Genomic DNA, 24,333 nt, shown 5'->3' with positions numbered 1-24,333 from the left:
CAAGCTCGTTTTGGTGCCAGTGCCGCGCTGTCCCACTCAGGCAGCTGCTAAAAGCGCTGTGGGCGGGAGGGAGAGGAAGGTGGGCACAGGGTTAGGCTGAGTGCAGTGAAAGCAAAGAGGGCTGAGAACAAGCACGAAAAGTACGGATAGAGATGAAAAATCCCCATCGTTCAAACGCAATTTCAAAGCGCTGTGCGCTCCAGCCAAGAGCCACCGGCACACAAAGAGGACTTTGTCCCAGCAGCAAAGGCTCATGGGATACGAGACAGAGGAAGAATGCCTGCTGCCCGGCAGAAAGCTTAGTGTGAATGTTACGAAAGGCCCGTTCAGTCCCACTCTTGACATGCATCCTACACAAACACCCAGCATCTCCTCTGACCTTTCTGAAAAACACGACAAAATATGAGCAGCAGGATCGAGTAGCATGTCCTCTATCTGCGGTAAAACATGCGACGGTAATCCCACTTAAAGGGAAGCTGTACAGGAAATGTTTTCCACGCCACAGAGACTGAGATTCAGTATGCAGGGCGGCCAACACACAGGCCGGGAACGGGGACCGGGTTGAATGCAGAATGTCACCCCGGGGGAGGTTCATTCAGGGCTCAGTATTTATACCCAGGACATCCAGTTCTGCCATTTTATTAGAAAAACCGAGGCAGATGAAAACTTAACAAATACCAGCTGTTTGGAAAACAACCTGAAATGAAATGGACTCTGTGAACTCTGCAGGTACAAACATACATTAACAATATGTACGATATGTCTGCATCGGTATCGGCCTGATAAATAAAACCGGGCCGATAATAACACCCAATATTTATTTCCATCTTGTTATTGTCTGCTTCTGAATGTTTTTTCCAAAAGTGTCAAAAAGGTAATGAAGTATATATAATATCGGTAAAAATTGGTTATCAGCCAATAACAGCAATTTGATTTTGGATATCGCATATTGGACATCGAATATCAATATCAAAATCAAATGATCAAATTTTCATATTGGTGCATCCCTACTGTTTTCTTTATTCAGGATCACAAGATCTGTGAATAATAAACTTTTTTTTTTTATCTCTGGCTCCAAATCTTTTGAACATAAACATTGAGTGAGAGGTGATTTTTTTTCCCCCCAAAAAGAAAACAAACATCAGACTAAGTTAAGATCATAACTGGTGGCTAAAAGGTCAAATTTGTGGTGTTATGGGTAAACAAGTGACATAATTGTGAGTAAAATTGCTTCAAGTAGCCAGAAAGATTCATCCAACTGCAGTCCGATTGCCTAGAACGCCAGAGGTCACTTCAAAAGCAGGAAGTGGACTACAGAGCAAAGCATTCTGGGTAAATACAACCAAAACAAACACGCTAAAAGCAGAAATGGCTCGTTGTCTTCACCCTACAATCTGACTTCACTCCATTTTGTTTATATTTTGAAAATAAAGTTGTGCTCAGTGTTTTCTAAAAACGTTTTTGTGTCGTTTTCTTTAGAGGTCCTCGGCGCAGCGCCCCCATAGGTGAGGAGGAGAACAGGTTTCTGAAAGAGTTTGATTTGTTTGACTCTGCAGTGTGAAAGAGAACCATAGCAAATACAAATATAAACATGGATATAACAAATGTTGCAATTTTGGTTCCTAATCAAAACTACTTTAGAAATTCAATCCATTCATTTTTTAATAATAAAAAGGTAGTTTCCCCAGCAGATGGTCCTGAGGAACACCAGATTTTATATTTAGACTAATTCCTACTAAGTAAAAAGCAAAACTGCTGAGCCTCGAGTTTGACATGTGATTTATACATTCCTTTCCTCCATAAAAATCAAACTATTTTATAAATGTTTCATGCTTAGTTAGGTTTGGATTCAGAAATGTTCATAAAAATTTGGATATATTCCACATATGTAAGCAGTTGATCTCCTATTTTTAATTTCCCTTTGGGATCAATAAAGTATTTTTGAATTTTAATTGAATTTTCAATATATTTTAACTAAATTATGAAACACATTAGTGGTTTTCACAATCAAGTCTGGAGTATTCAAGGTTAGCTGGTTTCCTTTTCAAGGATTCTCAAATATATTCCAGATTAATGTGAGGTAATTTAAAATCTTAACTTTCCTGCAACCAGAAGAAAAACATAAATTTTCTGAGCTGACCTTAAAAATCCAGACATCTCAATCCCAACAATCCAACCTGGACATTAAAGTGAAAGTTTGATCTGACATGGGGGGGAAAAAATAATCTGACTTTGGGAAAATTAAACCCTTTTCAGACTCAGCAAAAGTATCTAAGTAATCTCTGTAATCCAGTTTGAGGAAACATTTGATCCTGGTAGAAAAAAGATGGGATTGAAACAGAACATGCTCATCAAAACGAGGAGGGGTCATATAGCTGCATGGACCCGCAGCTGACCCTGCAGCGTCCATCTGACTAAACAAGAGGATTTGCGTCCAGACAGAAACTTCCCATGAGGGCAGTTATGTTTCCCAGGGAGAGGAAGACGGAGAGAATACCAGCAGGACATAAGGTGGACCGCGTGCCGCTCCGTTTGCTGCCTCATGGCAGATGGCTGCAAATAACGGAGGCCGCATCCAGCAAAAGTTACAGATTTTACATTTTCACCTCCAATAAAACCCAGAACCTAAATGAAAGAAAGTTTAAAATGTTAATATTCGACCTGCTGAGCCGCATTTAGTCAGAAACTTTACTGTATTTAGTTTAGTTCTTATGCAAAAGACCAAAAAGTTTGAGCGTAATTGTGAAGTGATCTATGATTTTGCCTGATTTTATACATAAAAACTGAAAAGTGTGGTGTGCATTTGTATGAACTCCCCTGAATTGATGCTTAGTAGAAATACCTGTGGTTGTAATTATAGTCGCAAAACCTTTGGGACACATACAGAAATATTTCTCCATTCTTCTTTCCAAAACAGAATAAAATAAATCATCCATCCTTCCTTCCCCAAACTTATTCTTACATATCTAAAAATGTCTAATATATTTGAAATTTACATTTTACTCAATTCCAATAAAACAGTAAGAGATTGTTATCTTTGACTCTGATTCAAGTGTAATTTTTGGAGGTCCAGTATAAAAGAAATAAGAAAATGCCTAATATAAGCATGAGGAAAACTTGCAGAAAACTTATCTTCTTTAATATATTGTTAGTGTTTTAAACTTGGACATAACTGGATGTTAAAACCTGCAGTAGCAAATGCAGGTTTTAGCTTTTTTTCTATGGAATAACTGCAACAAATTTCCATAAACAACAATACTAAAAATAAAATATTATCTTACATCTATTTCTCTTGGAAACTACGTGCTTGTTTACATCACCCTATAGTTGAAAATGCATCCACATCCATTATGCTAAAATATTTTGCTTTTATTATTTTAAAGCCTAAAACTAAACATTTAATGTTCCTTCTTTCAAAATGGCAACAAATTTTCTGTACATATTTAGCAAAACTTATAAGTTTTCATTTTTTAAAAGGTTGTGTATGTTTTCAAATATAAATAGCATTTCTCCACAATAACAAGTAAAATGCACGGTAAAATAAAACTTTTTTCAAAAAGCTAATTGAGTAAATGTAAGTAGTTAGATCCACCTCAGCTCATATCATCGCTGAGTATAAAATTCTGGAAAGTTACCAGTGAGCTTAAACGTCCGTGGTCAGACCAGCAGCAGTCCATTACATAAGACAGCATGCAAAAGTCTGTTTACATAATAAAACAAATGAACAATTTGGTCTTTCCCGACGCTGTTTGTTGTTTTTCACGATGCATTTCATGGATGCTTTCATTTCATGGCGGTTTTTACGACACCCGCTACGCTTTTATTTTTTGTTCCACCAACACGAGCAGGCCGCCCGCCTGTTGACTGCTAACAGAACCTCAGAGTCCCACAGTCACAGGCCAACATTGTCGCCTCTTCCATGAATGGGTGATTAATGTTATCGTTGTCAATAAGCCGGCATGTTGTGGGTTCATAGTCCTTGGTCAGCAGTCTGACTTCAGGGAGAGATTTTTTAGGAATTAAACATGGCTCCGCTATTTTTTTTGACACAAACATACTTCGGTGATGCAGAGGTCTGGACTTTGACTGGACCATTACAACAAATGAACAGGTGTTGATGTAATCAACTGCATTCTAAGCTTTGAACAGATTTTTCCAGCTTGAACGCGAAACTCCATTCAAATCTTTCACACCCTTTAGCAGGTTTTCCTAGAGTGATTTCTACTTTTGCATATCTTCTGTTTTAGCATAGCTACTGCATAACTTTTATTTTAGCATAGCTTCTCTTTTAGCATAACTTTTATTTTAGCATAGCTTCTCTTTTAGCATAACTTTCATTTTAGCATAGTTTCCGTTTTAGCGTAGCTTTCATTTTGGCACAGTTTTTGTTTAAAAATAGCCTGACTCCATTTAACACAGCTTCTGCTTTTGCACAGCTTTAATTTTTTTGTTTAGCTTCAGTTTTAGCACAACTTACATTTTTTGAAAAGCTTCTGATTTAGTATAACTTTTCTTTTAACATAGCTTTGATTTTAGTATAGCTTCTGTTTTAGCATAGCTTTGGTTTTAGCATAGCTTCTGTTTTAGCGTAGCTTCCATTCCAGCTTTTTCCTGTTGTGTTGTGACTTTTGCATTTGGTTGATCCTTGTGGGCCACCGTAGATGAGGGGTTCATGCAAGTTAAACTTTTAGTGAGATTACAAACTTGTTCAGGAGGAATTTGTTCAAAGTCAGTGACTCAATGCAATTGGCTTAGATAGGAAACATTTTACCAGTTGGCATAATAAACTGTATTTAACATGTTGGGATGTATGCAAATGGCATTAAATCTGTTGATATGATTAGATTGAACTGACATTTTTTGCCTGTAAACTGGATCATTTGTTATGCAAGATATTTTGAGACAACATTTGCTACGTAAATAAACTAAGTAGAAGTTAACTTATGTTCCCTTCAAAGCGGGCTTTTTACTAATTAGACAACTTCAAAAGACGATTTCATTGAGAGATGTAAGAGAAAAAAAGAGTTAACACAATAGCATGCCACACTTTTCAGAATTTGGGTTGTTTTTTCACAGAAAGTATAAGACATTAAAGTTTGATATTGCTATGCAAGAAAATGTGGGAGAATAAACATTTTTGGTATCTATCAACATCTTATCTCAACTTATTAATCTCTAGAGATCATAAATAAACTGAATAAAAATGGTTCATCCTGCTAATGATGTATTTGTCAAATTGTAATTTTGTCAAGATGCAATCAAAAGAGCAGACAAAGGAATAACTGAAGTAAGATACAAGATAAACATAAAAAGAAAAAAAAATCAAGCACTGGCATTAATCCAGTCACAGATTGGATTTCTGTCCTTGAGAAATCCCCCTCATCATCGGTGTGTGTACACATAAAAATCCAGTTCTGGCATGTTTTGGTCCTGTTGTTGCATCACGTGCGAGCAGACATGTGTAAAATTATATCATTTTCTGGAAACGTCAGAGCTCCCTCTCATTATTGGATTTGACAGAGGGGCAAGGGCAAGCTAAGCCTTTACACAGTGGAATAATGTCACACAATTGTGCAATCAGAAAACTGCTCCAGTTTTTTTCTTTCCTGAACTACAAGCTATTTTAATGATGCAATCAATCTGTGATCGTTAGCCGCTAACGCATCTACATGTCATGATAATCTGCTGCAAAAGACAAATGTTTAGGACACATTTTTGACTGTTTTTGTTTCATTTTCAAGCGTCTTTAGTTTCAGATAAAGGAGACTCACCCGGTAGTGTTAGACTGATATTTTATGTTAATTTCTTCATATTTATCTTCCATCCAGAGAATCCAGTTAATCCATATATTATATGATAATTAAATGTGCCACATATTTAGTTTTCTACAAATTAAATGTAGAAACACAGTATAAGAGTGGAAGGCTGTCAGTCAATCTCTCAAAATTTAAACTTTGTTAAAACAGTTCAACTAATGCAGCCTCCTTTGCAGAGACGATTAATGATATTCCAACACTGAAGTGCCTTAAAAATACAGAAAATGTTTCAGGGTCACATTCCTTGTAGATTTAAAGTTAAATTCATTTCAACAAGTATTCAAAGAGTTTTCAAGTACAAATGAGAAACGACTACAACAGCTTTACCATTAAGGTTTTTTCTCCAAACATCGGTTACTTGCCAAGAAGACCAAGATGATCCGAAGATTATCATCAGTTAGCCAGAGTTTGTCATGACATGCTGTGTAGTTTTGCTCCTGCTACTCCAGCGTTGTAGCAGTACTTTGTTTTATCGTTTATTTATAGGGACAGAAACGAGAAACATAAATGAAGACAATCTAATACCTGCATCACTATATATTCATAGCATTTGTCCCTAATCACTAGTGTTGTGCATTTTAAGCTCCAGCCGCTGGATCGTGCAGTTAAAACAACTTCAACAAAAAAGGGCTAATCAGCCAAAAGACTACATGCACTGCAACAAAGAAGACAAAACAAAGTTAAACTTTTAGCTCCATTTGGCCAACTTTATAAATCTGTTGCAATAACTCAATTAATTGCATGATAAATTAAAAGGAAATCAACCATTTCCATTTGCATGATTGTTTTTCTCTTTTCTTTTTGTACCAAAAACTGGATGATAAATGTTTTCAGTCTGGTGTTTTGGTCTCAACTAGTCCTTTATACTACGGCTGATTTTGTTGACAGAGACTTCATAATTGATTTTATTTGTTGTTTCTGTTGTTTTGTTAATTTTGGATATTTAAGACATCTTCCAGTTCCAGTGTTAAATGTTTATTAGAATTTAAAGCGTATTGCTCTTTGAGAATGTGTTCTTGCATTATTACTATGCCATTAGCATTATATTAGTAGAAAATGGGCTCAAAACAACAATATCCTCATTTAAAGCAATAACTTCTGGGACAATTTATCATCCAGTGAAATTAGTTACTGTGACAGGCCTAGTGTTTAAGTTGTTAGCTGTCGACTTCTGCAGGTGAATTATACTTTTTTCTTCTCCAAGGTCGTATTATTCAAGCTTAATTTAAAGCTGTTAGAAGTAAAAGCATGTTGCTAATAAGCCAATTTAACAAGGGTGTCAAATCACCTCAATTACCATTATAACATTTTACTTTGTTCTCTTTTACCATTACATATAATTCCCTTCCTGAAGTTCATCGATTTCTTGTTTTGGTTCCTGAAACCTGAACCACAGACCCTGAAAACCCCAAAAATACAAGCATCACCTTATATGTATGTGTAGGTCAACAATCAAGGTCAAAACTGCAGGAAAACTCGCAACACACTGCAAAAACACTTGGTAAGAATTTGTGTTTTTGCAGTGCTGTGCTATAACAACCATTAGATGCAGTGAAAATTCATTTTCCTCTGTCCAAAATAAACGTGTCACTCAGCAGGACATAGCTGAGCTATTTCTGGCCACTGACTGGACTCAGCAACTTTGTTGGGGGTCACAGGACGTTACGGGGGCATTTTTCTTGAAAAAGTGAGCAGCCTTCAGCAGAGAGGCATGAAACCTAATCAGCACTGACACGGAGTCCATCAGAACTTACTGAGAGGTTTGAGGATGCTGTTGCTGGCCTCGTCGTTGTTTTCTGTGTCCGACTTGTCAAACTCGCTCCCCGTCAACTTCTCCTTTCTGTCCTTGTGGCTGGTTCTCCGGCGGTGGCGCCTCCGACGCCGAGAGCTTTTAGGAACACGCACTCCAATGTAAATGGTGTGGTGACCTGCAAAAGGCACAAAAGGGAAACAAACTCATGAGATCTGAACATTCAGACCACATTAAATACGCCATCATATGCTTCACAGCTGTTTTCGGATGCAACTAACGATTAATAGATTATTCTGATGATTAATCAAAAAACATGGCACAATTATCAAGTTTTTAATTCAGGCCTTTTTAATACAAAGTTAGAAATACAATAAATAATTTTTGAAATAAAAAAATAAATATTTTATTGCCTAAAATGCAACACCATTGCATTTCTTTAGTAAATCAGGTGATGGTAAAACTATTCAACTTGAGGAATTTTGGCTAAAATAAAAAATGTTTTTATCTTAAATGCACATTTGTTTCTTGTAAAGTTTAGGCTTAGTTGCCACTCTGAATAAGTTGCATTTTGTGAGTCTGTACACTTCAATTAACGATTAATGGATTACTAAATTATTTGACAATTAATCAAATCAATCATTTAATTACCTGTTAACCAGATAATTACTTTCTGCAATTACAGCATATTGAGAGTAAATAAAGGCAGAATGTGAGATTTAAGAGAGGAAGAGGGAGTTAAAAATAAAACTACATGCGTAAACCACCATTTCTCACTAAAGACTTGAGACAGAGCAGCAGGGAAATAGAGGTGGCAGTAGCTTGTCAAAACAAATACTCCGACAGAAAAAGAAGTGTCACATAACAGCAAAGACGCCAAGACTGTGTGCGTGGCTACAACCCCCCTATATATGTTGATATAATAACAAAGAGAACATGCAGCTTTATATATGGTTAAGTGGTTTAGGGTCAAAGAGCTTATGTTGCATTTTGATTCTCAATAGAAACCTGAGATAATGGCATTGAAATTCAACAGTCAGGCTTCGTGATCATGTGAATTGTTTTTAATTAGCTATCTGGGAAGTTATCAATTGCTTTGCAATTTGCATTTTGAGGTATTTCAATCATATCTTGCTGAAAGAATATAATTTGTTTTTCAAACTGAGACAACAATTTGTTTGAAAAATGAGGAGAAAAGTCTAATAAAACTGTCAAGTTAACAAGTTTTTGTTAACGGACACAAACTGTTCTTCGCCATAAGACAGTTGCTAACGAAGCTGCCATTGGCTTTCCTGAACAACAGTTGCTATGCTAAGTGCTAATCATTGTAAACCTGAACAATACCCAGTTAAATATAAATACAGCAACAACTCAGTAAATTTCTACAGGGTGTATTAAAGTAATTACTGATTTGTTAACGTAAAAGTTTTGAATGAAGTGTTTTAGATGGTGGGATTTGGCTCTCGAATGCTTTGAGTAGCTGTTAGCTTAGCAACGGCCATCTGCTGCCTGTTAGCTGGACGTTAGCTTGACTGTCTGGAAGGTTCAAACTTTACCATAACTTTGTGTAAAATGTTCTTTTCTCATTTATAGTTCATTTTAAAAATTGCTTTCTGATACATAAGTTAAACTATTGTTAGCAAAGTTAGCAAATGTACGAAAACCACACAAAAATAAATGATATTGGGAACACCAAAATCCAACCCAAGTTTGCCAGTTTTATGTTGAGATCAGTTCTTTAACATAATTAATTAAAGTAAAAAAAAATTTTAATAAAATATAATGTATCAGAACCATTTTAAAAAAACATCCTTTTAAAAAAGGAAAGGTTTATTGACTTTTCACAAAAAGTGCAAACACCTGAAAAAATGTGCATTTTGGTAATAGTTTCCAACACATATCTGGAAAAATAATCAATACAAGCTGAAGTTTGCAAAATTGCAAACTCAAGTATAGAAACTTCTTTGGCCAAAATAACTTTTAAAAGATTAATCCATCAGGGTTTCAAACAGGTTATTGAAAATACATTTTGTCTTTGGACATGTTTTCTAAAAGGGATCAAAAGGAAGTGAAACAAAAGAGCATCAGTGTCAAATGTCTCCTTTTGGACCAGTTGGAGTAAAGCTGAGCCAAGCACTGCACAATGACCCCACAAGCAAGTGACTGAACCCCTCAGCATCAAACAATGATCTGTCTTGAAGCACAATAGCCTTCATTATTCGCTCAAAGCACAATGTCCTGGTTTTTGTTTGTTTTGTTTAATCCACCAACTGTTTACCATAAAGTCTCAGTATCAATGATACAGAGGATCCAAACATAATTATATATTACTGCTAAAAATCCAATCAGGAAAGATAACTGTGTTGATGTAAAAAATAAAAAAGATTAAAAAAACAGGTGGATGTTGGAAGAAAACATGAGAAGATTTAGCCAGCATCACCCCCATCAGAACTGCAACCTGGCGGGTTTGGGGGTCAACAAAAGCGACCCATGTCGCGTGTTTATGGGACAACATGAAAACACAGGATCAGCCAGGCAAAGAGAAATCCTACCAGCATCTTGTGACAAAAAAAGCTAAAGAACTGATTGCAACTAAAACTTAAAGTTTGTTAAAGTTAAGCTAGGTATGATATTTATCTACACATTAAAATAGGATTAAACAGGCAAATAATGTAAAAAGATTTTATGCCTTTTGCTGTTGCTCAATGGTCCAAAGTCATTTTTCCAAATGAAATTAGTTTGCATTTCATTTGGAAATCAAGGTCCAAGTTTAGAGGCAACTATGTTGCATGTTGAGCAAAGTTTCCACCATCAGCGGCGGTTTGGGAAGAAATGTTATCTGCTGGCGTTGGTCCACTTTGTTTTATCAACTTCAAAGTCGGCTCAGCCGTCCACCAGAAAACTTTACAGCCCTTTAATGTTCCCTCCACTGACGAGCTTAATGAAGATGATGACTTTGATTTCCAGCATGACTTGGCAGCTGCTCATGTTGCCTAAATCACCAAAACCGCCATGATGTCACTGAGCTGCATTGGAAAAAAAAAACTGTCTTCAAAAACACAAGAGCCATCGATACAGATGAGGGACGGAGTATCACTGCCAGGCTAAGACATTTCTTTAATTTTATTTACAGAATAAAATTCTAATGTTCCGAGAGTAAAGTCATTATTATGACAATAAAGTTAAAATAATACAAGAATAAAGTCGTTTCTGAGAATAAAATTGTAGTAATACAGGCATAAGTTGTAATAATATAAGAGTAAAGTCATAGTAACATAACAGTAAGGTTGTAATAATGCAACAATACAGAATTATTATTATTACCAGAATGAAGCTATGTGAAAATAAAAAACAGGCAATGGCATGCAAAGTTTTAATATTTGGATGGAGCCTTCATTTACCATGACTGAACATCCTGAAAGACGGAGAAACAAAAGAGAGGAATTAAAAATGGTTGAGCCAAGGCTCTAGGCTTGATTTGCACGCTGCCAGAGCAGCTTTGTCAAACGACTTCCTCCTCTCCTTTTAGGAGGTGGATGAAAAACAGCCTGTGAGCACACACTGAATAAAACCAAACATTTTCTGGGAGGTTTGTGTAGCTCGCTGGGTTTTCCACCAGAGGAAACCGTACGACCCGATCTCCTAGCTACGACAAAGGCACTGGGAACTCCCCAGACCAGTAAGGAGGATGGCGACACACCACAGACCCCTGACCGCATACCAATATGAGCACCGTCAAAAGATGCTGCTAAAAATGTGACAGATTATCCAACAGAGCTAACAAAACAGAGATAAGTCAGATACAACAGTTTTACATCTTCCATATTTGGTTTTAAAGGGGGTCTATTATGCAAAATTCACATTTTGCACATTTTTGTATTTCAATTTGAGTCTCAACTGCTTGTAAAAACAGTTCAAACAAAACATCCAATCAGTTTTTGGCAATAAGTTGATGTCTTTTGGGGAAATGAGCCATTTCAAAAACCTCTGGAATGTAATGTAACAAATCAGCATGCACATCGCCGTAACCTAGCAACCCCACCGGAACTCCAGCAGGTTACCTAGCAACCCAAGCTGAGCTCCAGCATATTTGGTTACAATGGCTGCAGGAAAAGATAAGTGTTTGGTTGTTGACTTTCCAGAGATGTACGGCTGTCTTTCTTAAATTTTGTTGTGCTTTTGTTTGTCCAGAATGAAAATGAAAGGAATTCTGAATGAGCACCATTGAGGGTGACTGTTTATATTTCAAAACAGAACCGCATAGAGAGGATCTTGCATCCCACACCGGTGTGTACTGTTTCTTTTTCCCATTCTGATATGGCAGTGTCATCTTTATTTCTTTATCAACTGGATCCTCTTAAGGATGACTAGCAGCGCACTCTTCTGGGTGGAGGCCAAACTACAACACTGAAACAAGGTCTAACCGATTGGAATAAACCATTAATTGACTATTGTAAATTGTCCTCATCCCTGGTTGCAACCTTTTTCCAACATTTTTTGAGTAAACTTAAGCTACTACTAAAAATAAAGACTTTCTTAGAGGTGCCAACAGGTTTAGAGGCACGTATCATTAGTACACTACCAGATTTTTTTCTTCTTCCTTGCCGTTCTGCCGGTCTCTCGGGGGATTAGTGAGGTAAACACTGGATCACATGCTCTGCGTTCTACATCTTCATCTTGCCAGCTCGTTAAATAGGTGAGGACCAGGCCGTAAAGTACAAACAGGAAGTGTGCCAATTTGGCACTCGTTAAGAGTCTCAACATTCACCCTGCTCCAATCAATGAATGACTTTCCTTTGAAAAGACGATACCAGACTTTCAAACCTACATCATGCAGTAGACTGAAGGTAAAACTGCTAAAACAAGGGAAGTTAGAGTAAAATAAAAACAGGTAAACTCACCCTCTACCTCCTCCTCGTCACAAAGGTGTTTGAGTAAGGACGCCCCGCGGTCCACCACCGCCTCGTCCTCCATCCTGTAGTAGTAGAAGAGGAAGAAAGACTGTTCACACTTCTCCTCCAGCGACAGCGTGGAGCCATAGCGCTTTGGCTCGTTGACATGCAGTAAGTTGGGACTGGGGCTCAGTCTGGTACTGCTGGTGGCGCTCATCTCCGCCCATTAAAGAACCATAAAACACCAGAGGCTGCACCAGCGAGTAAACAAGCCCGACTGTACGGGCGCGTGTGTGCCGTCCTTGACGAGGGCTAAGTGCGGCAGGTATAATGTTGTGGCTTTAATCTGGTACAGCAGGGTGAGGGAGAGGACAGGAAGTCTGCTAATTGAGTGTGATCCACAGAAATGTTGGTGTTGCTCCAAATTAGACGCCAACCTGGTCAAATCAACAGCATCCCTCCATCAGAGATGCTCCATCACAGCCAGAAAATGTCAAATAAAAGTAAAAATTAATGAGTGTGATTAGCCAGACACCCACACATACTACAAAGCCTCTCCATCTGTTGCTAATGCTCCCCCCTTTCCAACACCCTCCACCTTAGAAACAAGTGGGCCATCACATGTCTGTCTACTCATCCGCCCTTACGGGATTATGCTGGCTTTGCTTAAGTGACAACACACACACACACACACACACACACGTCCGGGAGAGTTTCTCTGCTGCTTTCTGAGATGTCTACACACTCGTTTGAGCTCAAATAAAACAAACTGGGCTGTTTCCCAACAAACATTTACCAGATAATGATGAAAATGTTTCAATTCTTCCGGCTGGTTCGCTAAAAGGAGATTAGCTTTGTGAAAATGTCCAATGAGGGCCGGGCTGGGCAGCAAATCAATAACAAACATGTCGCAGTAGACATGTGATCAATATCAATAGATAATGTGTTCAATAATTCAACTGAACTCCGAACCAGAACCGCACAGCATTATGGGGGATGTAGGCAGAGGAAAGTCCAGCTCAGGAAGGTTGGTGGAGTCAATTAACTAGAAACAAATTCAACACCCAGATGAGCAGACCTCAGAAAAACAGATTAACAAACATATGATAAAATTTAATAGCTTGCTGATTAAATATTTAGTTAGAAAGCTAAATGTTTTGTTTGAAATTAAACATTTAGTTTACAAACTAAATACTTCGCTCCTATGATATATTTAATTAGCAAACTTATTATTTATCCAGCTAGCTAAATATTTAGCATACAAATATTTAGTAGTTTGGCTCCAACCTAAATATTTATTTAGCAAGTTAAATGTTTAGTTTGAATCTGTGACATTTTATTTACTGCTACACAACTGACTCAGGGGTCAAAGGTCAGCAACTGTGTCATATTCAGATATGAATTTAAATTTTAGCCGTTAACTGCTAAACTTTACCATAAATTTTATATCTTATGCTGCTAAATACAACATTCTCCTAATTATATAAAGAAAGTTACACATTTAGCTACTATTATAACTTTTATACTTTTTCATGTCTTGGATCGAATACATATTTGCTTAATAGGATTCAAGGCCGCTAAAAATAATCATTCATTCCTAAAAACATATTTTAACTTTCAACTAAATCACAATTACGAACTGGAATAAATCTAGAAACTTGACTGTTGATGTTGAGTTAGATTTGAATGTTTAAAAAATCCTGTTTTTCTTTTCTTGAATGAAAAACATGATTTTAAATGTGAAATTAACTGCAGCCTAAAATCAGAGGCTCGTTTGTCTCTGGGCTTCACCAGCGCTGGACTTTCTTCTACCTCCATTGCCATCTATGGAACAAGCAGGGACATGACAGCAAAAACTGCAGTCTGAGAATCCCATAAACACAAACACAAACAAAAACAAAACCGCTCTATGTTCAGTCAAAGATTTATTTCTTCATCTAGATAAGTTTACTATTTTATCAATGTTGTTTTCAGTGTTTTTTCCACTTGTTACATTAAACAAGAACAGTCAGAAATAAATATAACAATAAAAATATGGGGCAAAATTTAGAATAGAAAATGTTTATATTAATTAATTTTTTCCAACTAAATGACAAAGTTGGATCTTTTGAGATTATTTTATGTAATAAAACAAACTAGATTTAGGTAAAGTCAATGAACTGGTTATGTTGGTTACAAGTTTGAGGAAAAATTTGTTCAGAACTATAGTTCTGAGTTTGTCGGTCAAAAATATGTTTTAATAAAAATTATAATAATGTAATAATATCTGACCTCAAGTTTTTTTCAAACTTTTTTGTAGAGAATAACTATTATTCTCTTTTTCTTTCATAAGTGACAAAGTTCAGAGTTTCTGCTTGGAATTAAATATATTCTTCTGATCGTGCTTGAAATGGGGTTCTGTTTAATAGTCAATAGTAGTCAATATCTTATCTGACACTAGCTTTACTTTGATAAAACAGAGATTTGTTTTCATTACAAATGTGTGCAAATGTAGAAAAAACATCTGATTGATGAATTTAATTTGCTCTGTTTCTAAATCAGAAAAGATTTTCTTCTGCCCATTCTAAACTTTATGTGCAATATTTTTTTTAACAAAATATATTAATGAGCAGAAAAACAAGGCTTTGATCAACATTTTTAAACTGATTGATGAATTTATTATTAATATCAAAACCATTAAAAACAATCTAAAAACCAGAGTTGGGTTGCAACTAGTTACATTTATTCAATTACATTTACTTGAGTAACGTTTTGAAAAAGTTACTGTTAGGAGTATTTTTTACTACGCTGTACTTTTTACTTTTATTTCAGTAATTTTATTATGAAGTATTTCTGCTCTCGTTTGAGTAAAATTTATGGATTTTCTACCCACTAAATGAAAAACAAACATGTTGGGGTTTTTTTTATTATCAGACACACCTGCAGGTTTTGTTAAAGTTTCATCGGTATTTTATTGAAAGAAACTAATTTGCAAACATTTTATTGTTATTTTCTTCTTAAATGAATTATTGCCATTTTTGTCCTTAATATACCAAAATTTTCACCTAACTTTATAATTTGCTCTGTCTGATTATGTAATTTTTAGACACTAAATTATTGATAATTTTATCAGTAACTCAGTACTTGAGTAAACTTTTTACCAAATACTTTTTTACTCTTACTTGAGTAATTTCTTGGATGCCTACATTTTACTTTTACATGAGTAAAAACATGTTGTGCTACTCTTGGTACGGTTTTTGGGTCCTCTGCCCTCCTCTGCCTGTTACTTTGGATTTGTGGCTGTAAATCAACTGATATCTCTGATTCAGTTTGCAGATAACATCATCTGAGCTCTGGTTGGTCAGATGCATCAGCCTGCATGCAGCTCAGCCTGTTCAAGCAGGAGACGGTGCTCTCTGCTCCCAGCCTGCCAGCTGTGTGACCAAAACATGCTCGGCTATAGGATATCTGCATGAGACACGTGAACGTTATGCAGCAGAACGACTCATGTTCTCCAATCTGGTCTGCAGAGGTCGATGTCGCCTGAGTTGGCAAACAGGTGCGTCTCTAGATCATAATGTCATCAAAAAGCAGAGTAATTACCATGAAGTGAGTTATTTTAACAAACTGGTGACAGCTAATGAAAAATTTTGATTTTTTTCGATATTAAATCCAGCACTACTGTCTTAGTAAAGAGATATATATCAATGCATTCTACAGTAAAATACTGGGTTGGGGCTCCTTTTGCATTAATTACTGCTGACTAACAATTATTTTAGTAAGCAAGTATCCTGAAGATTAATTGATTAATTGCAGATTTATTTTAATTTAACCACTTGAGTCTATTTGTACAATATTATACACATTAAAATATGCAAATAAACAGTTCTACTCCTTAAATAAGAACATAAACATTTTATTGCCTAAAATATAGCATTTATTTAGTAAACAATTGATTATTTGTAGCCAAGGATGCATCAGCAGCTAAAAGATAAATACTTTTATACTTTTAAACCTCGGCCATTTCTGCTTGGCTTAACATCAATACAATGTACAGCAGACCAGTTGATTAATAAATGGATAGAAAAACGTGTTTAATGAGATTGTTTTTACAAATTTTGAACTGGGTAAATCCAAAACAATACTATTTGAGGAGTTCCAGATAGAACATATTTACAGAGTTGTTTTGTCTCATCTTAAATGGAAAATTAATGCATCTTTTTGTACAATTTTGGCTTAATTTCTGCTCTGAGTATGCAGTTCTTTCACCAAATGGCCTTCTTTTGAATCTACATACTCCAGCTAATGATTAATAAATTACTAAATTACTTGGTGATCATTTCAATAACTGATTCATTATGATTAATCTGATTAACTGATTCAGGTCAAACCTTTTGAGTTTTAGGTCAGGACATTTTCTAGCTCAAATTCTGTTTTTTGATTCACAGTCCTCTCAAAGCTGCAGTTATTTCTCATGCATTTTTTAACCACACTTTTTCCTTCCACCTAACTTTTTATTAGCACATTAACAGACCTGGATACAGCCAGGTTGATTAGTAGTGACCTTGTGGATCATTTTCTGTGTTTAGAGTGTCATTAGCTAGAAATTTCACTTTTTGAAATGTTTTAATAAAGCTGAATTACAGTACTTAGTCGGTTTATTGTAATTTATGACAAAGTTAGATCCCCCCGTCTATCTTTAGTTTTTACAGCTAAATTTCAGAGAAGTTAAACATGTAATTTTAGGATTTTTATGGAACTACGTGTGTGTGTTCCTGTTGTTTTGACCCACGTTTAAATCCTTTTTTTTTTTACCAGAAGAAATGATCCAAGCTTATTTTAGTTTTTTATGTTCAAGTTTTTAGAAGAAAATCTGAACCAACAGTTTTAATCTTGGAGTACATTGGAAATCCGTTCTTTGACAATGAAAACTGTAACGCGGCCCATGTGTTACCAGTCACACTTTAACAAAGCTGACCTGAATCCATGTAGATTGGTGAGAAATTGATGTAAAAAGTCATAAATAATTAATTTTACCGTTTACATTTTCATCCTGAAGACTATTTTTAACATTGCACCTGGTTTATAAGGGTTTATTCTTGCCACTTTATTTGAAATGAAGGAGATTTGCATGAAGGTAAAAACAAACACTTACTTCTTGCCACTCATCTCTTCAGGTCCGATTGATCTCCTGCGCACAGTGGATCACTGCAGCTGATGTTTGACCTGGCTTAGACAGAAACAACATTTTATTAGCTTTTACATACTGAAGCTTGGCTGCAGTGATATGTTGATCACTGCAGCCAAGCTTCAGTGATATGCGGAGGTCTCATTAGAGGAGATGCTGACACTCTGCGTTCTGCAGAAAGAACTGCAGAAAGCCGCGTCACACACGTAGAAATTGGATTAAAAAACAGAGTCCGGCTGCGCTTTTACGCACAAGTCTGTTTAAATCTGAAATTTTCCCAATCTGCAACACAACAAAACTGAAAAGGATAGAAAGAAAGTGAGCAAAGACGCGTCTGTCTGAGCGCTGAAAGCACCTGCCAGGCCAGCAAGTTGTGAGAAAAATGAACGGAAACTCACGGCCTCAGGAACTTTGTCCAAACTTGTCAATGTGGAAATAAAACCCCGCAGTCTGGCTCTGATTTACAGCCTTCTGGAGAAGCCTATTTCCGGAGCGTCGTGAAGTTTGTCTGAGTCATTGCGCTCCGACAGTCAGCGCTACGCGTCCTGACGCGGCCGCCGCCTCCTCCTCTATCAGCCGGACCATCCTTCTGTCTGCGCCACTCCTCCGGGGGGAGGGAAGAGGAGGTCGGGCTGCTCCACACACTGCGCCCTCACCGCTTCCTCAGGGTCAATGTTTACAATCTCACACGTTAAGTACAAAGCAATCCAGCAACCTTGGTTAAATACTTTTTAAACAATTCAAGAAGAAACTGTTGCCTTTTGGCATGAACGATGAATGAACTGTCTTCGCTTCCAGTGAAAACGCATTTTTGCTTCTATTTTTTGTTTATCCAGTGTCATAAAAAAGTAATGTAAAAGTACATTTCTAAAAGCTCATACTTGATTGAAATCTACCTGCAGCTCTAAAATGAAATGTAATTCTGGTTTGTAAGAAGGTTCACGATCAGATTAGTTATTTTGAGCGTACAGCGCCACCTGCCGGGAGAAGACATATTGAGATATCATGTTTTTAACTCAAAATAAACATATGATTACTCAAATATAGATATATACAGACAGATATATATATATATATATATATATATATATATATATATATATACTGCTCAAAAAAATAAAGGGAATACTTTAAGTGTTAAACACCTGTTTAAGTGTTCCCTTTATTTTTTTGAGCAGTGTATATATAATGCTGCCTAGAAGAAGAAATAGAAATACAAAATATATTTTACTGTCTCACAATGCTTTTTTTCTTCTTTTTTTCCCACAATTTTTTTTTAGATTAGATAAATTAGATAGATTAGGTGTATATTTGCATTACTAATTTAAAAAAACAAGATTACACTTCAATAATAATAATAATAATAATATTGTACAGTATTGTGACATTAAAAAACATTTAAATGTAGATATAGAAATAGTGTATGCTGGTAAAAGCGATGTGCTACTGAGTAGAATGACGTTTTTAATGTATAATTAAACATTAAAATGACAGCACACTACTTACAATACAGTACATCGGTGCAGTACAGACAGATATATGTGGAATAACAACCAAAATGTTATTTAAAATGTAGTAAAACTGTGCAAATCCCAGCAGGGGCTGCTGGGAGGAAGGATCTATGATAACGCTCCTTTATGCACACATGAAGCAGTCATTTGTCACTCTCAGTTCTGCAACAACTTCATGCATGAGGTGGGAGACATTGTCCTGTAGTTATTTTAGTTTTCTATTTATTTCATTTTAAAGAATCCAACCTGGAGTAAAAATACAGTATGTGTGGGGGATGAGAGGCAAAGATCTGGATGAGAATGATTTAAACTTAAACCGTCCTCCATTAGAGATTCTATTGGTTTCATAACAGAGTTTAAATTATTCTAAAGACATTGATTATAATCATTCATAATTTTTGCTGTTTTAAATGTTTTTGGCTCAGAGGGTCAACGCACCCTATGGAAGGGAATACTTTTCACTCCTTAGCAAGACACCAACATACCTGAACTCCTCTGCTTGAGCTCGATCCCAAACCTGGTGGAAGAACTTCTACTCTTTTTCTGTTGAGAAACATGTTCTCACATTTCCAAGAATCGACCAGCAGAACCACATTACCTGCAAATAAAACAAAGATAGAACCCTGGGCTCCCAAACCACACAGCCCACTCTGCATCCAAACAAATACAAAAAATCTGATTACAGGATTTCCCCTGGTATCTGATTAAAATGTCTTCCAAACATAAAAACAGTGTGATGAATGAATAGATTGGTTTGGAAACCTTGATGTTGTAAACTGGCCCCCCTGGATCTCACAGGATCCAGGGGGAGAAAGTTGGAGGTCAAAACCTCCAACTTTCTCAGACACTAATGCTGCGTCCCAGTTGTACTCTGAACTGGGGGCAAGATGAACTGGAACACCATGAACCGGATTTCCCACTGGGAAACTGGAAGCAGCTCCTTCACGGTTCAATATGGCAGTTCCTTGCATCAACAGTATTAAGATATGGCAGAAACCTGATTAGTTTACAAGACCCATAAATACGAGTGCATCTAAAATCAGTGTAAAGTCTGAATCTCCAAACTGTACAGATTCAAAGTGGTGTTTCCTTATGAAAGTAAAGCTTAAAATGATGTTTGTAGGAGATCTTGAAAATAAAGCATGTGGGAGTCGCCATGTTGAAATCCCGACTTCAGAGCAACAACCGAGCGACAATAAATAAAAAACACTAAGACTGCTCCACTGTGCGAATGAATGCACATTATGTTTGAACTACTAAAATGGGCAATTATAAGCATTTTTAATGGGAGACCTCTGCAGTTATTTTAGGAATTTAACCATTTCTAAACTAACTGGATCCATTGTAAAGCAATTTAGAAAAACAAATCAGCTCTGATTTACAAGAACAAAATTGTCCATCAGTTTTATTTGAGCTGTTTCAACATCTACTTCCAACTTCTTCTTCTGCTCTGTCTGTTGTTCAGTGTGGGTCGTTTCAGAGCATGCCCCTTTGCTGGCCTTCATATATTTTTAGCACCAGACCACCTTAGTGGCATTGCGTGACACAAGTCTTTCCCTTCTTGCTGGTCTAAGCACTTATGCAGTGGCTCAGTGGGGAAGATGCCTTGCAACCAGAAATAAGTTGCCACAAGAATCCCTGCACCTGTTGCCTCTGTGCCAGCTGGTTCTAGATAAGAAAAAACAGAAAAATCAGCTGTGGAATGGTTGACATTTGGTGTTTGGCGTTTGCAAAGTTCATTAGGTTTACATCTTTTGTTTGGCGCAAACATTCCTTTAGTTGATTATCGTTGGTTGAATAATAGAATAAAGGAGGCAGAAATATCAAAACTTTGAGCTTAAAGTGGCTTGGAAGCTTCTGATGTTCTGCCAAAAGGTCCAAATGCACTGGGAGCTTTTCTTCCATATTACATATCCAGCTTATAGTGACACGAAAAGGTTTTTCTTTTTTGCATAATTGTTTTCTGATCCTCAAACTAATCTTAAAGTTTCCATTTAATGGTCATACAAATTTTGGGCGCACTTTTAAAATGTTGCAAAAAAGAAAATGTGAATTAGGCGTGTTTTCATCTGCTGGTCTGTGGCGAATCAACCAGGCTACTCACAGCGTAACTTCATGAGATGTTGACGCTTCGTACAGCTGTAATAAATAAGACGTAGAGGTTGCAAACCAGCAGGGACCACACATCTCAGAAAAATGGAGACGATAAATAATGAGGCTACTTTTCTGGGGGTTTTCTTGGTTTTCTGACTCAACACAACAAACTGAATAAGTTCAAATCATGCTATGATGCTGTTTTTAAAATGTCTACAGTTAGTGGTAGTTGAAAACTATTATTTTTCAACTATAAAAATAATAGTTTGGTGCTTATTCTAACACGTTTGAGATGAAGTGGTGCATAACCTTTGGTTCTGCACAAAACCTCCTGATTCCACTTTCATTCCTACAAATTTCAGAATCTTTCAACATTTTGAAGTTTTTTTGTGTCATTTCCAATCGATCATCATCCCCAATCCTTTGTCAATAGTTGGAAAAACTAAACCTGGTAGTCACTCCATTTTTCTAAACCTGATTTTAAACTTTTTTACTCAAATAAATCCATATGTTGATGAAACTTTGTCTTTTTTGGGATTTTAAAGCTATTTTGATTGCATTTTCAACCAAGTCAATGTAACTTTTCTTCATTGAAACTTTGTCGCTCCGTTTCAGCTGCAGCTTTAATCGGATTAATGCAGATTAATCCTTCATAGTTGCATGTTCCTGTGAACCAAATGACAGCAAAATTCGTCAGGCGGCAGGTTTTCCCAGAACATGTCACACAGACCCTCGTTTTGGTGTTTTCACTGGGGCAACACTTGCATTTTTCCGCATGTTAGAATTTGTTACCAAAATAAAGTTTGTTTTCATTCACAACACAAAATATTGTCAAGGCTAACAGCGGAGCAGCAGATCGCAGGCGACGAGATGTGACAGAACATCTTCCCACATTTTGGGAGTGTATAAAGCAAAACAGCTGCAGCACTGTGAGCATGTCAGCAATTTTATATTCCACTGCAAGTTTAATATGATGGAGGGGAAAAAAACATCACATAAGGGGGAAAACAGTCCGTGCACCTGCGTCTGTCTTCTCAATCTCTGCTTTATTTCACATTACATCTCAAAACCATGAAGTCAGAGTTCAAACACTGGATTTGAGGTTTTTGCATCAGGATATTGATGCTTTGAAGTTAAAAACTAGTGATGCTGCTCCCTTTTCATCCCTCAGTCTTCCCACAGAAGTGCTGCTTTTCTCCAGCTGATGTTTTTGAAGTCAGATTCTTCCAGGAAAAGCAAATCCTTCTCTCTTTTGTCTTCAAAACACAATGTGATGTTGGAAAAGGGTCTAAATATTTACCGGAATATGAAATAAATGCGTGGAAACATAGTTTCTGTTCATCCGGTTGTGCAGAAATTTGTTCCAATACAACCTTCTCTTTGGTTTGTATGATGGCATATTAGAGCCACTGTAGACACAAAAAAAGGATTAAATTTCCACCAAAAAACTCAGAATTTTTTAGATTAATCTTAATTTTATATGAAAAACTTGAAAACCTTATGAGCCAGTGAAGTAAAAAAAAATTTACTTTTGGAAATTTTCAGAGTTTCAAAAGTCAAAAATGTTAAATGTTTGTAATTTCCACGTTTTTTCTAGAAAATTTCTAAGATTAATCTAAATTTTTTTTTTTTTTTTTAGCATTTCTCACAAATGTTTGACTTTTGGAGCGCAGAAATTTCCTTGCTCTTTCTAAAAACGTTTTTTGGTAGAAATTCACTGCCTTTTTTACATTTCTAATGGTTCTAATTTGCCATCATAGGTCTGCCATTATGGCTTTACAATCAGGTTGAAATCTGGACTTTGACTCGACCATTGCAACAACATTCATTGTTGCCTTTCTAGTTCTATTCACTAGTTACAGTTCAGTATTTGCAGAGTTTCTGTGGAAGATAACTAAATATTTTGCAGAGAATTAGAATATTATTGTTTCATAGAGCATATAATAATAATACTAATTATTATTATTATTATTATTATTATTATTATTATTATTATTATTATAATACATTTAACTTAAAAAGCACTTTATATTTACCAAAATTTCAAAGTGCTGCAATAAAACGATTACTATAAAACAGCAACACCAAACACCATAAAATAAAGATTTAAATATTGCAATATTATAACAAGACACATTAATTAAAAGGAACTCGTTAAAAAAACATCGAGTAACAAGTAGTCATTTAAAGTTTTTGTCTTCACTAACAGCTGTTTCAGTGTGGTGTGACACAACTGTACTGTACAGCATATTAGTGCTGTGTGCCAATATGCTGTACATGTGGAGAACAATTTGAAGTTCATGTGGTTTTACTCGCCTGAGAGCTTCACTGGTTGCAAAGACAAATTCCCAACCCAACCACCAGCTGACCTGCAGGCGTCCAAACTGTTGGTGTTTGGTTTTCTACAAACAAGCTGCTGTACATGAAGGTCAACCATTCCTACTCTGGTAACATGGAGTTTATTAGCAATAGCTGACTGCTAATCATCTTATAAATTGCTAAGGAGGCAGGAAAGGTGTACTTACTTTTCAGCCCTGGTGTTTTTCCAGAGCATAGCTTTGTGGAATTAATGACCCAATATCACGAGTTTTGTGTTATCTACAAACAGGATGGCACTTTTAATAAAAACAGACACCCATCACTTCCACATCCAAGAAATACAAGAAGGATGAATCAGTTATTTCATGGAACAATGCTGTATGTTTTAAAATAAAAAACAAAGAAATAAAACTGCAGTGTTTACCTAAAGGAGGATGGGAAAGAGCTGCTGTCAGGATTAGGGTCTCACACACGTTCCCGTATTTGTCCTAACTCTATGACAGGAAACAGAAAAGTCGCTTCTGAGCCTCCTGCTGTAAACCTCAGTGACCCGATGATCCTGTTTAGCTCCAAACTGGACAGCCTTCACTAAACACTCCAGACGTTTACCTTCAAATCTTTCACTGAAACTGTTGACTTAAACGTTTCTGTGAAACTGCAAATCAACCATTGATTTTTCATTCATGAGTGGAAAAAACAACACTAAATACACAGTACACTGCATACTCGGTGGTAACCCTGGTAAAGATGTGTACATTTTATTTTATTGCAGTGGCGTAGCCTC

At 36.3% G+C, this 24,333-nt stretch overlaps 1 protein-coding gene across 4 annotated transcripts in view; it reads right to left on the bottom strand.

Annotated features, from left to right (window-relative positions):
• LOC114154134 (electrogenic sodium bicarbonate cotransporter 1) overlaps window positions 1-18,184 on the bottom strand; it is a 58,500-nt gene extending 40,316 nt beyond the window's left edge. For 2 of the 4 annotated variants that reach the window (XM_028032947.1, XM_028032948.1), the window contains exons 1-4: window positions 18,024-18,183; window positions 17,593-17,663; window positions 12,468-12,541; window positions 7,571-7,744 (exon numbers count right to left, since the gene is read on the bottom strand). In XM_028032947.1, coding sequence (XP_027888748.1) covers window positions 7,571-7,744; window positions 12,468-12,541; window positions 17,593-17,606 — 262 coding nt within the window. In that variant the 5' untranslated portion in view covers window positions 17,607-17,663; window positions 18,024-18,183. Of the gene's footprint in view, window positions 1-7,570; window positions 7,745-12,467; window positions 12,559-17,592; window positions 17,664-18,023 lie in introns of those variants that run through there. The other 2 variants (XM_028032946.1, XM_028032945.1) reach the window with 2 other exon arrangements.
• Window positions 18,185-24,333: the final 6,149 nt, after the last annotated feature.

This window comes from Xiphophorus couchianus, chromosome 12 (assembly GCF_001444195.1).
Source record: "Xiphophorus couchianus chromosome 12, X_couchianus-1.0, whole genome shotgun sequence".
Classification (NCBI taxonomy): domain Eukaryota; kingdom Metazoa; phylum Chordata; class Actinopteri; order Cyprinodontiformes; family Poeciliidae; genus Xiphophorus; species Xiphophorus couchianus.
Note: the sequence above shows the minus strand (reverse complement) of the source record. Positions and strands in the feature narration are given on the sequence as shown.